The 15,405-nt window shown below is 45.8% G+C and overlaps 1 protein-coding gene across 7 annotated transcripts in view; it reads left to right on the top strand.

The window, feature by feature from the left end:
* The window catches only part of LOC147455074 (Sodium Bile acid symporter family), a 205,134-nt gene that overhangs the window by 118,892 nt on the left and 70,837 nt on the right, over positions 1-15,405 (top strand). For all 7 annotated transcript variants that reach the window (XR_015188310.1, XR_015188309.1, XR_015188311.1 and 4 more), the window contains 2 exons: positions 5,100-5,213; positions 6,669-6,690. Coding sequence is in view for 3 of the 7 variants with exons in the window: in XM_086513921.1 (XP_086370047.1) it covers positions 5,100-5,213; positions 6,669-6,690 (136 nt within the window). In the remaining 4 variants the exon portion in view is untranslated. The remainder of the gene's footprint in view (positions 1-5,099; positions 5,214-6,668; positions 6,691-15,405) is intronic.

Genomic DNA, 15,405 nt, shown 5'->3' with positions numbered 1-15,405 from the left:
ATGGTGAGAAATCTTGTCTCACACATGGACCTCGAATGCATTTCTGTGTGGATATTTCAATAATACTCCTGATTTGTTTGACAACACCACAGGAAATTCGCATATGTTGCTTGCGGAGAAACACAACTGGGATCTTCTTGTTGCCTGTGCTCAAATGATTGATATATGGAGTTCTTTGTATCCTGCTACATCTGGTTTTACCTTTCAGCATGTTGCTCATTCCTCTTATAGAGCAAGATTGGATCGTTGGTATTTGCTTAATGGGCAACAATATGAAGAATTTGTATGTGACATGAGGATAGATTATGCTCTGCAGCTATTAGATCATTATCCTCTTTTGCTGTCGTTGTGTTTTGGATAGTCTCTTTGTGATCGGCCTCTTCACAGGAAACGTTTGTTGCATGTTAATAATGCCTATCTTACTCATGAAGCTTTTCGTCACATGATTGCCGATATTATTCCTCTGCTGTTGGCTCAAATGCATATTGATTTGGATGCTGCTTGGTATCGTTTTGTCATGAGAGTACAAAGTGTGATTTCTGACTATGGTAGGCAGCATATACAGCGTATTCGGGAGAATGTCGTTGATGCGAAACAGGTTAGTCAACGCTTACAACAGTTGGCTGATTTCCGCCCACTGTCTGACTCTGAAATGACGGAGTTAGGTGAAGCTAAAGTGTGTACTCAGCAAAATGATAAGAGGAAGCTTGCTAAGTGGCAGACGGGTGCACGTCAACAGGCGTTTATGGATAAAGATGTGCTTCGAAGAAATTTTTTAAGCATTTGCATCATTCAAGAGTCTCTCAGTCGATTAAACGGGTTATGCTTCCCTCGGGTGCTTCGACTTCTTCGACTTATGCTTCCCTCGGGTGCTTCGACTTCTTCGAAGCGGGAACTTGTTGAGGTTATGGTTTCACATTACCGTAAGGTGTTTGCTGCTCCATCTCAGCCTTCTTCGGCAGCTTGTCGAGCACGTGAATTGTTGCTTTCTTATGTTCGTCCGATCCTGTCTTCGCAGGAGGCACAATGCCATGAGGATCCTTTCTCTGTCTCCGAATTGCATGCTGCCTTGCTTGCATTGGGCCGGTGGAGATCTCCTGGTTAGGACGGACTTACTATGGAATTTTTCCTCTCATTTTGGGATGCTCTTAAACAACCCTTGATCTTCATGATAAATGTAGCATGGGAAAAACAAGATCTACCAATTTCATGGAAAGAGGGCTTACTTAAGTTGTTGCCCAAGCAAGCGCTTTGCGAGCAGTTTTCTCATTGGCGGCCCATAACTTTGATGCCGGTGATATACAAGATTTTGGCTAAAATGTCGGTCCACCGCATCAAGGACTATTTGTTTACAGGACTTCATCAGGCTCAGTATGGTTTCATTCCTCGTCGTCAAATCATGGACAATTTGGCCAATCTTATGTTTGGCATGGAATATGCTAAGTATACGCAACAAGATGTGCTGGTTATGCAAGTTGATATTGAAAAGGCCTTTGACACTGTGCACTAGGACTTCATTGCTGCCACAATGAGATGTCTAGGATTTGGTCCTAAGTTGGCCAATGTGGTTTATTTCTTATATGATTTTAGTACGTCTTCGGGAGTCCTGGGTGGGGAATTGACAGAATCGTGGCCGCTTGGTTGTTCGGTTCGGCAAGGTTGCCCTATTAGTGCTTTGTTGCAAGGTTGGATCAAAACGTACGTACTGATCAGTTCCGTACCGTACGGACGTTATGTACAGATCCGTACCGTACGGAACGATCCGTACGCCGTTTTTTTTTTGTTGGGTTTGGGGTGTGTGGGAAGCCCGTACAATGCTGATTTAAAATAAAAATCCAAATCTCTTGCAATAGTTACATAGTATATGGTTGTCTTGTAAAACGTGTCTTTGAATGTCTCTATAAGTTGTTGGCTTCTCTTGTTTTCTATTGGAAATGTCCTAGAAAATTTAGTACTTTGCGGTTTTTTTACAAGAGTACGTATTTTTACGTACGTAAAAAATTTTCCTGTACGGAACAACGTACAGTACGTTTGGTACCACCTTGCTTTGTTGTATGCAATTGCCTCTCATCCTTTGTTGATGTATCTTGATCATTTGACCTCTGCATAGCGTCTTCATGGTTTGAAGCTACCATCGGGTCGTACTTTTATTGGGCAGGCTTATGCAGATGACTCGCTATTTATGCTCCGCAATCAGCAAAACGATGCTCAAGAGATTATGAACGCTTAGGAATTGTTTGCGATCGCGGCTGGTCTTAAAGTCAATTTCCGTAAATCAAAGCTTCTGCCACTTCGTTCTTGTGATTGGCATGCTCTGTTATGGCCAGGAGAGATTGTTCTTCCAAATATAATCACTAGGCATTTGGGTTATCCAGTTGGATGGAATGTTACTCACACGCAGAAAGTGGATTGGGTTATGAATCGCTTGAATGTTAAATTGCATTACTGGAAGCTTTCTACATGGCCGCTACATGTTCGCCTACGAATTGTTCAGAGTATCCTCATGGCATATGTTCAGTTCTTTTTGCCATTGTTGCATTGGCCCCGTCATTGTCTTGACTCTCTCATGTCGGCCATTTTGTCTCATTTGTGGCGAACGCGTGCTTACAAAAAAGGTTTGCGCTTGATATCCATGGCAAAACTTTGTACACCAAAGCGCTTTGGTGGTTTGAATATTTTGGACCTGCGTAGGCATGTCATTGCTAGGAAGGTTATGCTTTTGCCTACACTTGTGCAACCATCTCAGCCTTGGACTCTTATGTTTGCACACTTGAGTCAGCATGTGGTTACATCCTCATTTGGTCACTGGCAATCATCCATGTGGGAGGTAGTATTTGGTAAGATGGATGGTCATATTCCTGGATGCCCACTTTCTTCCACCCTGCTTTCTGCATGGAAACAGGTTACGATTCATCTCTCAGGGAATGCTCGGAGTGAAGGAAACTCACTTTGTACGGAGAGCCTTCATTGGAGTCGGGCTTTTTCTCTTACTTTGGTCGACCACTTGCCTCGCCAGGCGTATTTCCTCTCCTGCCGTGGCATTCGAGTGGTTGAGGATGTGGTGGATGCAGCTGGTTTCACTTTCGAGTTTCCATTTGCCGCTCACTGCTTTGGATTGGGCATGCACTATTGCCAGTTTTGGAGAGAATTACAGCAAATGTTGACAGGTTTCTTGCCCATTTCACCTTTGGCTGATGGTGATCGCATGTCTGACTGGAAGCTCGAGGAAATGCCATTTCAAGATATTTCTGCTGGCCGGGCATATGCTTTTCTTCTGCCTCGTACATGGATTGCTGATCATTGCAACGCTATTTGGCACATGCATAAATCAGATATTTGGTGGCGCAGGATTATATTTGCAATATGGAAAAGTCATTTGCCGTTGAAAGAGCGTTTGTTTCTTTGGCGGTGTTTACTTGGTGTGCTCCTAGTGGGTACCTTTCTTAGGATGCGACGTATCCGTCCTTCATCATGTGTCCGTTGCTTATCTGCCGAGGAGGATGTTGTCACCTCTTGTGGGATTGCTGTGTCACTCGAGACTTTCTTCGTTGGGTATCTGCGTGTATGCGGCTACGTTTTCCCACAACGGTCTTCCATAAGCGGTTTTGGGTTTTTGGTATCTTCTCGTCGGCGTTGCAGTGCTTTGCAGCCTTCTTCATCTGGGTCAGGTTTTGGGCGTATTGGAGCCTGTGGCGACAACGTAATGGCTATATGTTCCATCGCATTCATACAGATCCCCTACCTTTCTTCAAGATTTCCCTTCGGCAGTCTTTGTGTTTCGCCTTGGAAGTTGGTGATATCACGGCATAGATACATGAGCTTTCTTATGAATGCTTTTAGATATTTTGTACAAGCCGAACACTGTTGTGTTCCTTTCCTTGTAAATCTTTTTGGTGGGTTTTCCTCTCTTTGAGGTTTCCCACAGATAGATAAATCAAATTGATTTACAAAAAAGTGTGTGTGTGTGTGTGAGAGAGAGCATATATTGGTACATCGTTCTATACCCATCATTGGGCACCAAGGACGTTGTTGGGGATGGCATAGTATTGACTACCATTAGTCTATACCTTGCACTTTCCTTCAAAGGTGAATTTTGTCTTATCTTGGATCTATCTACGTATACATGGGACCCAAACCATCCTTGACTTGAGGCTATTTATCTTCCAAAGCGTGAAGCAGATGGGTTGAATGATAGAATCCCAAGGTAGTGAAGGTACGAAATACAAAATCATAGAAAGTCTGATTGCATGAGCTAGTTTTAGGTGTGCATGAAAAGGCAATGCCTACGATTTCCAATAAACAAACGTATTCATGATCTTGCTAGAGATCCAAGGCGGCAACCGATTGACACTAACATCCATGCCCACTGGGTAGCCAAGGTGCCCAAACACAGTATGTTTGTGCACTACATGTCCTCTTGGGGTGCAGGCTTGCAAATGCTCCTATGTGCAGCTAATAGGGCATATTTACACATGTTTATGCACAGACGGGATGCAAGTGCTTAGAGATCATGCTTGGAGTGCTTTGCCCATATTTGCTTTGCCTACCTTCAAAAGAATCATCAAGCAATGCTTGCCTATGAGTTCGTCCCAGCGGGAAGGAAAGTCCCACAATCTCATCAGACAGTTAGGGTAATTTTCATTGTGTGTCAAAGAATGTGACAAGTTCATACTTTCATGTAGATGCCCCTACCATAGGGTTTTGGCATACCCTACTGCAAACTCAGTAAATAAGGGTAAATAGGTAGGATTGCTAGCTGTCCCACAAATGAATCTAAAAGGGCTGCTTTCTCACAAGGTCTGACTCTTGAATCGCATCAAATGACCAATGGTACGACCACCCATGCTTATGCGTGAATCCGTGACCACTCCCCAAACTTGAGAGATGAATGCAAGCTTTTCTAATGCAAAACAAATTAATTTCCTTTAAAAGCAAGGGTTGTAGCGTTACACTTTTGCTGCAGAAAGTGTTTTGAATATTTGAGCAGCTATAACATTGATATTCCATAGCATTCAACATGTTTCACATTTTTGTTCTGAAACCTAAGTTTTCTGTAAGTCTGTTATTTCGCTTCTCACATTTGATACATGCTCCTCCAGATGCCAGTGATGATTTCAAAGCTGGTCGCACCCAATTTAGGATTCTCTTTACCTGCGGGTTCTCTAATTAAAAGCCTTGTGCAGACATCGTTGATACCATTGGTGATCGGAAAAGTATTCTTGCAACCTTATTCCCTGTGTGTAATTGTGTGTGAAAGCATCTTCTTGTTAAAAGGGTGTGATCTCAATCCTAGCCAGTTTGTGTTTGTGTGTGAGCCTTTTCTAGTAAAAAGGCTGTGACCTTTATAATTCTCTGCAAGGGAAACATTGATATGGAATGTATACAGTGGCCAATGAAAGAATTGTGTTCTAGTTGTTAACGACTAAAGAGGCAATTGCATGGCAAAAGACATGGCATTGAATCCTATCTTAGCCTTCTTGTAAAAGTACCAGGTCAATGAAACTAAGGTCAATGGGCTGGTACAGTATAAAAATTGAATGTGCCATTTCATACAGCCGCACTTATGCTTCAAAGAGAAAGGGGAGAGATAAAGCTGGTATGACAAGGTTTGTCTAGGGTGTGAAACAGTGCCTAATGTGATTTGATGTTTGTTTTAGTTGTGTTCTAGTTGTTAACGACTAAAGAATTGTGTTCTAGTTGTTAACGACTAAAGAGGCAATTGCATGGCAAAAGACATGGCATTGAATCCTATCTTAGCCTTCTTGTAAAAGTACCAGGTCAATGAAACTAAGGTCAATGGGCTGGTACAGTATAAAAATTGAATGTGCCATTTCATACAGCCGCACTTATGCTTCAAAGAGAAAGGGGAGAGATAAAGCTGGTATGACAAGGTTTGTCTAGGGTGTGAAACAGTGCCTAATGTGATTTGATGTTTGTTTTTGTGAGACTAACGTCCTTTGGTGGGCGCTCTGCAGAAAAAGAACGCTCTATCTTTGTGTCACACAGAAAGACTGAATGCATGAGTTTAAACAAAGAAACTATTGTTTTATGAAAAATCGAGATGGGGCTTGTATTGTCTGGCATAGAATAAAAAACTTTATACTCGTCCGAAATGCATAATGTTATTCAGATTCGATATGATTTGTGTTATGTTTGAAAATTGTAGCCTGTTGATTAATCCAAATTTCTCCCTACTTGGATGCTCGTGTTGTTTCAGCTTACAATGAGGCTTCTTCTAGATGCAAAACAACATTAAAGAATTTCCTGTGTGAAAATAATCCTCTTTTTTCCATATACATTGAATAAGCTTTGGATCATTTGGTACTGGATGATAGCTAAGATTTCTGTTCTAGATTAGGTTTCTTTCACGAAAGTGAAAGCCAGGAGCTGTCTCCCTTGAGCCACGTCTTGGATATCTGTCATCAAATTGATTCTCCACTCACGATTCAAAAGGGGCTGTGGTTATAGTTGGCATTTCACTGAAACATAAGTAAACATTTATATAAAATTCAACTTGTGTGAAAACAAGCACGAAGCTGGTTGTGGAGAAAGATAAGGACCATATCTGTTTTGCTTGTGTAATTATTGTAAGTTCTGCAATGCATTTTGAGGCATGGAATTTTCTATTTATGTGGTACATCTTACTCTACATTTTCTTTTCTGACCAGGTTATTCGACTCTATGGATCTGGTATAGATGTTTTTCCTCAACACTTTGACATGCTATATTGGTCTGAAAGAGCTGGATGCCTTTATTTGAATGCTGAGAAACTATAAACCCTCTAGTCTTGTTCGAGTAAAAGGCTTCAAAATCTGGATAGCTAAATCTGTTTCTAAATTCCAATATGTACCGTATCTGTGTCCTGCCACCTCCCATTTCCATACGCAAATTTGGATCAATCGGATAGAGCATGTTGTGGGCTAATCTTTTAAAGATTGGAGGTGTGTTTCTTTTCACATGAATGAGCTACTTCACTGTAAAATGGTCTTTGTGTCTTTGTAAGAGCACAAATAGAGCCAAAGGATTTCTAAGCTTCACTGGTTATGGATTTCCTACAGCTTTGACTACCCTTATCAGACATATGTTGACTGTTTGTTTGGAGCTTCTATGAAGTGATCTCTTCTTGCTTCAGTAGACTAATTTTTTGGGTGTGACAGATTCTCCTATTAGTTTTTTGTGAAACTGCAATACACTGATGCTCCACTATAGGTAAGGCCCTGACAATAGAAGCCCAAAACTCTGCTGAAGCACTCACATGGTTGGAGGCATAGACGTTCAACTAGCCAATCAGCTCTTCCAAAAAACTGATGGTAAGCCGCTTGGCCCTACGAGGTACAATCTTCCCACTCTCCGCAATAGCATGCCGCAAGGAATCCACACGGAGATACATACACCTCCCTGAGCACCCCTAGTGCCACACCCTGAATACCAAATGTGTCATGTTGATGACCAAGAAACTATCTACAATGCGGAATACGGCTCTTGCATAAGTGGTGCTCTTGAAGCAGCAAAATGTCAGTGCACTCCCCCACTAGACATTGCTACAAAACCTGTCTCAATCAACCCTGGCATGCGAAAACTGTGGTCCATTGAGTTCCTGAACATTCCATGTGACAAGGCTCATGAGAAAACTGTGAAGACTGAAGCTGCTGCAGCAGCAAACCGTGCAATCTTCGCTAGGGGTTTGGATGGGCAGTACTTCACTAGGAGTTTGGCTGGGCAGTAGTCCATGTCCGAACACCTGCGAGGCTGCAAGAGGCCGATGTGACAAGAAATCTTACAAATCATAGACCAATATCTCCTGGCAACTGCCATGCCTCAGCCTCTGGCGAAGAATCCTCCTAGATGAAAACATAAAACGGAGCAGTCGAAGGGTTGACAATGATAAGCAAAGCCAAGTGTTCCACGTTGAGCCATCTGGTACTGGCAATGCAAAGCGTACTAGTGGCCAAAAGGTCTTTAACAAAGCAGTCATCCTTAGATCACTCAAGTGATGAGAAAATGAAATGATATATTAACGTCTTCAAAAGGTATGGGACCAATCCTTTACAAACTGGCCAAAAGCAATCATCCTCATGTCACTCAAGTGATGAGAAAATGAAATGAAATGATATATTAACATCTGCAAAAGGCCAAATGACCTATGCTACCAATCTGTTACAAACTGGCGAATCTGATACCATGTCTGGGTACAAAAAAAGAGATGCTAAAGCCTAAAATGAATCTAGAAGTGCTACTAACTGGAACTGTGTGGGGTATGTGTGATCACTGATACAATGGGTGCCCAATACAAGAGGGTGATATAATGGGTCATGAATCTATCCTCATTTGTACTCTGGATGTCGAGATAGTCTGGCTTGAATCCTCTGCTGCAATCTCCGTCGATCTTGTGAAGCTCCTCTCCTTAGTCGCGGGTGTCTTGATCTCCCTAGCTCCAATTCTCAGTCAATGAGAGTACCACGGGTGTGAGTATGGGCTGAGCTTTGCAGTTGTGGCTACTCCTCTATCTGTCCAGTGTCTGTTGTGAAGAAATCAATCAGTAATCTGTCTCTAGGATTGTCTCTCTTTAGATCTCCTCAATAAATTGTCTCTGTGTTTGTGTAACTCAAGTAGATACACTCCAAGACATCTCTGGTCCTGATAGCTCATGACTCTAGAAAAGGGTCCGAAGCCTGAATAGACAGTGGAAGTGACCCCGTGTCTCGTAATACACTGTGCACTAATATATATATAATGCATTTCCGACTCTGGCTCTGTATGGCATAGGCGGCATATCCAGCTGGTTGTTGCTGGTATCCCTTTGAATCTACCAGTCTATCTCAAGCTGGTGTGAAGATGTCCATATCAGACCAATGGCACCCCGTAACCCATGAGATAGATGTGTTGTCATATGCACATCTAACCCTATTTGGATGTGGACAAGCTGTTCCTACTTCTAGGGTTTAGGTAGCCTAGGAAGTGTGCTTGCAACCTAGTAGGCTGGGGCTAGTCCTCTCTCGTCCGGGTTTAACTAGGAGGTGGTCTAGTCACTCGCCCTGGTGTAGTAAGTGAAGGTCTCCGTGCTAAAGGCTTGGGTGGGCTTGTGGTTACTGCATGGCACATACAAGGCAGTCAAAAGAGCGACAAAGCCCACTACTAAGTCCATTGAAGTACTACCACAGGAAGCGTCAACCCTTCCTGCCAAGCAGAAGTCCACCAGCCCCATTACCCCTACCTTCCCCCTCAAACAGTTCTACATCTCCCCCGTCACCCCCATCAATCAACTTCTCATCCACTGTGTTACAGCAAGCTCCTGGACAGACAGCCATGGAGGAGCTCATAAGCGTTCTAGCTAAGGTGAATATTAAGTTTCCGACTTTCAAGGGTCTCTCCATAGATGCTGACGACCATGCCCGGAGGTTTATTTCTCTCTGCAAAGGTCGTGGGCTCAACCGAGAAGATGCCTACTTAGTACTTTTCCCACCTACCTTGGATGGCTTAGCAGGCAAGTGGTATAGTCAGTTTGTAGAGAACCACTTTACTACTTGGGCTACATTAAGACAACAATTTTGTGAAGCTTTCAAGCAAGGCGATTTCCAAGAAAAGGTTCAGGATGAGTTGTCCAACCTGCTGCTTCAGCCCAAAGAGACTTTTGCAGAACTCATGACTCGAACAAAGTCTTTGGTCGCCAAGCTTCCTCAGTCACCAGGTGAGTTTATGGTTAAGAAATGGGTAGAGAAGGCTCTTCCAAAGACTTCTCAGCAAAAACTCAGGGAGAATCTCCGACCTGACGCCACCCTGGAGGAGTTCGTTACGGCTGCGACTAGGATAGAGGGGCCAAGGAAGCTGTTCACCGACTCCACTCAGATAGAGACCCCCTCAGTGTTGTTGGAAAGTCCTTATGATCCTTTAACTTCTTTACGCAGGGAACTGGAAGCCCTAAAGTTACAGCGAGCTCTTCAATAGGAGAGGCCCTTCTCTCTTAGAGAGGAGAAGCCTCCACATCACGAAGCAGTGGAACAGATCGAGCGCGAGCTAGAAGAGCTTAAGTCTCAGCAGGAGACTAAGGCTATGGTTTGGTGTAGTTCATGCCGCTCTACAGGACACCCTCCACATGAATGTCTCCTTCAGGTTTATTGCCACTTCTGTGAAAAGTCTAGACACGAGGACAAGGATTGCTACTATCTCAAGGGATTGCGACAAATACAACAAAGTCTTGGTCCTACTCTTCAACAAGGGCCACCACCTGCATCCAACATGGTTTCCCCCTATAGCCATCCAAACCACATCCACCTTTGCTGACAGCCCCTCCTATGCAAGGCATGTAGAGCACTTTTTCCTCTCAGAGCTTTTATCATACTCATGCTCCCTCATCACCTCAAAGCTTCTATGCCTCCACCTCCAACTCCGTGATCTCAAGTGAATCGACCCATTTTGTGCTACAGATGTGGGGAATATGGACATTACCAAAGCAAATGCCCCTTGCCAAAAGGGTCCCCTCCCTGCCGTCATTGCGCTGAAACGAAGGATCACTACAATAAGGATTGCCCTAAACTTCGTGCATCCACGACTTCGAACCCAAGTCAAATCCAAAATGAGTTTACCTTTCCCAAGCTCAATTTGATAGCAGTTAGCTGCATTCCTCAGCCGCCCCCTTCTGCCCATGTGGTTACCCCTCAAGATAAGCCGCAATTGGTAGAGGAGCTAGCGGGCGTCCTCACTGGGGCCCAAAGAGCTGCTCTCGGTCTTAGCCTTCCAACACGTTCAACTCCCCCACACATTCTCACAACAGTGGATACCATGCCTTCAGCTGTTGACAAGCCATCACCCAGTGATAAGCAAGAATCCATATCTTTGCTCTCCAATATTGATGAAGCCTTCTTGAAAGCAGTTTACATCTACAGAAGGTCAAGGTACCAGAGAAACCACTGGTAGAAAAAGAAAAGCTTACGGCAGAGACAATCTTGAAGAACACCTGCCAACAAGTGTCCCTCTATGACATGCTGCGGCTAGATGCGAGTTTTAGAAGTGACACCCTTGTTGTTATTTAGCCACTTTATCTTGGACCAAGTCCTAGTGGCGGGCACCTCCGAGTGCGACCATCAGAGTCCTATATAATATCCCATCCCGCTGCTCCCCTCACTAATTATAGAAGCTCTCGTCTCACCATGTCCGTCTTGGGGAGGCAATTCTTAGGAGTGAGAGTGGATGGTGGATCTGGCATCAACCTGATGCCCGAGTTCACTATGTTAGCTCTAGGTCTACAACGTACTCGCCTTACTCCATTCACAGTTACATTGGCCGACCAGTGGACAGTCTACCCAGTGGGCATAGTGGACAATGTGCCTCTGCAGGTACAAGACTTTACTTTTAACTTGGATTTTGTTGTGGTTCGTCTTCCCTAGGTTGAGGGCGGATTTCCCTTGCTCATCGGTAGACCATGGCTGCGACACACTAAAGCACTTCATGATTGGGGAAACAATGCCATGTGGATACATCTCCTGGCTCCCCGATGCAACCCATTGGCCTAGAAGGAGGCATGGATCCCGTCGTGCAACATAGTTCTTTGTCCCTAGCAACCAGCCTTGAATTGGAACAGCCTACTCCACCTGACGGGTCAGATGAGGGTCTGTTGTGGTTGGATGCTACCAAATCTATGCCTTGTTATGGAGTCTTTGCCTGAAGGTACACCCTCTGCCAATGTTTCCACAGTAACCAAACCTAATGAACCAACTCAAAGGTTGAAGGTCACAGAAGCTACTCCCCATACGCCCTGGGTGGAAGCCTTTGGATTTGGTGAGCCTATGAAGAATCATAGAAGCGGGAAGAAATCTCCTCTACAGGAGTTCACCGCCCCTCAAACATCAGCCCCATTGGTGTCTGCTTCGCCGACCAGGATAAAGCTCTCCTTTGTGTCTAGCGAACTCCCTTCATAGAGCTCCCTCAAGACGGGATACAACAAAAAAATAATGTATATTTCAAGCTTGATGAATTCCCTGCTCATGATATTTGTCTGCTCATAGACATTCCCAGCCACACCCCTCTACCCTCGCCCCTTCACCCCTCTCTCCCTCCTCGTCCCTACCACCCCCTCCTCCCTCACTACCCCCTAGACCTTGCCCTACCATCCTCACACCCTCTCGCCTCTATCTACCTCCTATCCCCTCGCCCCTAACCTCCGCCTACTCGCCCCTACCCACCCCCTCACACCCTCTCGCCCCTATCTACCCCCTACCCACCCCCTCCCTTGCCCTCGCCCTCGCCCTCGCCCCTACCCTCCCCCTAGTCACCCCTACCCACCCCCTCACAACCTCTCGCCCCTATCTACCCCCTATCTCCTCGCCCCTACCCACCCCCACCCCCTCCCTTGCCCTCGCCCCTACCCTCCCCGTACTCGCACCTACCCACCCCCTCCTTCGCCCTCGCCCTTGCCCCTATCTAGCCCTCCTCGCCCCTACCCACCCCTTTCTCCCCCCCTCGCCCCTACCCACCCTTTCTCCCCCCCTCGCCTCTATCTAGTCCCCCCTCGCCCCTACCCACCCATCCTTCTCCTCTCATCGCTATTTAACCCAACCCCCTCACCCCTCTCGCCCCTATCTAGTTCCCCCTCGCCCCTACCCACCCATCCTTCTCCTCTCATCTCTATTTAACCCAATCCCCTCACACCCTCTCGCCCCTATCTACCCCCTATCTCCTCGCCCCTACCCACCCCCACCCCCTCCCTTGCCCTCGCCCTCGCCCCTACCCTCCCCCTACTCGCACCTACCCACCCCCTCCCTCGCCCTCGCCCTCGCCCCTATCTAGCCCTCCTCACCCCTAGCCACCCCTTTCTGTCCCCCTCGCCCCTATCTAGCCCTCCTCGCCCCTACCCACCCCTTTCTCCCCCCCTTGCCCCTACCCACCCAATCCCCCCCTCGCCCCTATCTAGTTCCCCCTCACCCCTACCCACCCATCCTTCTCCTCTCATCCCTATTTAACCCAACCCCCTCACCCCTCCCCTACCTACCCCTTGCCCTCTAGAGTGAAATCCATGTATACAGGGCAGCCCAAAGTGAATTTTCTGCTAGAATCAGCAATAAGCACGCATTGTTCAGTCTTCCGTTTCTACTTTCTAGTCAGCTTACCTCATTGAGCTGGGGTCATTACTTCTTCAACACATCTTGCAAATATTGGCATTGCTTCATTAGTACATCTCCTAGGAACTCAAAATCTTCTCCAAGCATCACCTTCTTCACTCCGAGTGTACTGTGCTTTTCCTGGTGTTTCACAGTTCTCTCTAGTCTAACTGTTCTATCTCACCATCTCACCTAGACGGTGAGTGGTCTTGTGGTGGGCAACCTGTAGCAGGGCTACCGTGTCACTGGCATGGGACAAGCAGTTAGTTGCAGTTGGGCTTGAGTTCACATTGGGCGGCTTGGCAGTGACACGTGGCAAGTGTTACGGATGGTGGTCCAGTGAACACTGTGGCCAGATCACCACCACCTCAGTTAGGAGATAGGCTTAGCTGGATTGGGATATCTGCCAGCTGTTGGTGGCTCTTAGGAGATACATATGAGTGGTTGGTTCCAGTTGTCGGTATGCATCATCATCTCCTTTTGTGTGGTCCGTCATCTAGAGTCTATCATCAGAGTTGTACCCTGCACAGTTTAGCCTCGACACCCCCATTGTACCTATGAGATCTGGGCTGGAGCTGAGTGTGCTGCCATGCGAGAGTCTGTATTGGTTTCTTTGAGTTTGTCGATGTTCGTGCTGTTTGTGATCTGCTGATCTGCTGAGTCATACTGTTGTTGTTGCTCTATTGGTTTTTGTCTTCTGTGTTTGCATTATGTGGAGTGAGATATCACGCACATTGCATTGAGGAGCACCCACTACAGAGGGCACGACACACTATCTCCGCTACAGTGGGAAAAAGTGCCATGTGGCGGCTCTAGAGTGACTTGCCAAGCTTGCATGAAGAGAGCCCCGCCCATTTCAAGAGAGAGAGCTGACTTTTTATCATTAAGTGACTATAGAGTGTGTGTGAGTAGTTGGTGCAGGTGCTCTTCACCTTGGTCAGATTTTGGACTCTATGGGCCATCTGGCACCATAGAGACTGCTTCATGTTCCACGGCACTTATGATGACACTTCCCCTATATCAAATTATCTCTTGGTCAAGCATTACATTTTGCTTATGACGCTGGAGACATCACTCTTGATGCCTACAGGATTTACTTTGACTGCTTCTAGCTTTCGGAGCCTCATAGTGCTCTGCTCTTTGTACTAATTTCTTTTCGTGAGGTTTCCCACTTGTAAAGTAATTAAAGCAAATTTACAAAAAAGTGTGAGTAGTTGGTGCAGGTGATGAAGCTTCAATGGAAAGCTTGCCTTCTCCCTTGCTCTATGTAGCGTGATGATTCCGCTCTCGCGCACCTCTCCCCTTTTGAATACAGAAACGTGATGCCCCACTCGAGGGCTATTCATTTGTATGTACAGTTGTGTGGGTTCATGCGCGATTGCCAAGGCAAGAGCCTCTTGCACAGGTACTGGATTAACTAGTTGCTAATCCCCCGCAGGTACAGGTAAACTCGGAGAGATTTCACACGAGAAATCTCGTCCAATGCAGTATCCCTAGGTGCCCCTGCACTAAGAGTAGTTCGTGGTGCTGCCGACACAAGTGGAGGTTGTGTTTTAGTGACTGCAACACTACTCACAAGAGGTGGTGTGAAAGTTGAGGTGGCCACAGAAGTAGACATACGCAATGTTGTTGTTGTAGTATAGACGTCAGAGATTTTGACCAGTGATTCGGAGAAGGGTAGTGTTGCTAAGTGGAGGTTGTGTTTTAGTGACTGCAACACTACTCACAAGAGGTGGTGTGAAAGTTGAGGTGGCCACAGAAGTAGACATACGCAATGTTGGTGTTGTAGTATAGACGTCAGAGATTTTGACCTGTGATTCGGAGAAGGGTATTGTTACTAGCTGCTCAGACGAATCTTTTTGTACCTTTGCCCTCTTGCGCAAGATGCCTTTCCCTTTGGCCATTTTGGAACGGCCTTGGTCTTGTTCTTATGGATCATCTTGGAGGGTGAATAGCTGTTGCATCTGCCTTTTGCTGCATAATCTGCACTACCCAATACATAATAGGGGCTGCATAGCAATTGAACCTGTCCGCTTTCCCTTTACGCTGAGTCCGAAAACGCTTTGCTCTGTCCTGAAGCGCTTTAAACAGCAGATGGTGAAATGGATACGGCAGGCAGTGGTAGAGACAAAAAAAAACATCGCATATTGCTGGAGAACCTGGAGAAGATGGAACCCGTGTTCTTTCCGGTGCGCGCAGTAAAAAATAATACTGTAAAACTCAATACAGCTGCTGACTCCGGTGATAGTCTGCATGTGAGTCCAGCAACAGTTCCTGGCAGGCATTTGCAGTTTCTTCTTGTGAGAGATTC

This window comes from Adiantum capillus-veneris, chromosome 6 (genome assembly GCF_014529385.1).
Source record: "Adiantum capillus-veneris isolate H3 chromosome 6, ASM1452938v2, whole genome shotgun sequence".
Classification (NCBI taxonomy): domain Eukaryota; kingdom Viridiplantae; phylum Streptophyta; class Polypodiopsida; order Polypodiales; family Pteridaceae; genus Adiantum; species Adiantum capillus-veneris.
Note: the sequence above shows the minus strand (reverse complement) of the source record. Positions and strands in the feature narration are given on the sequence as shown.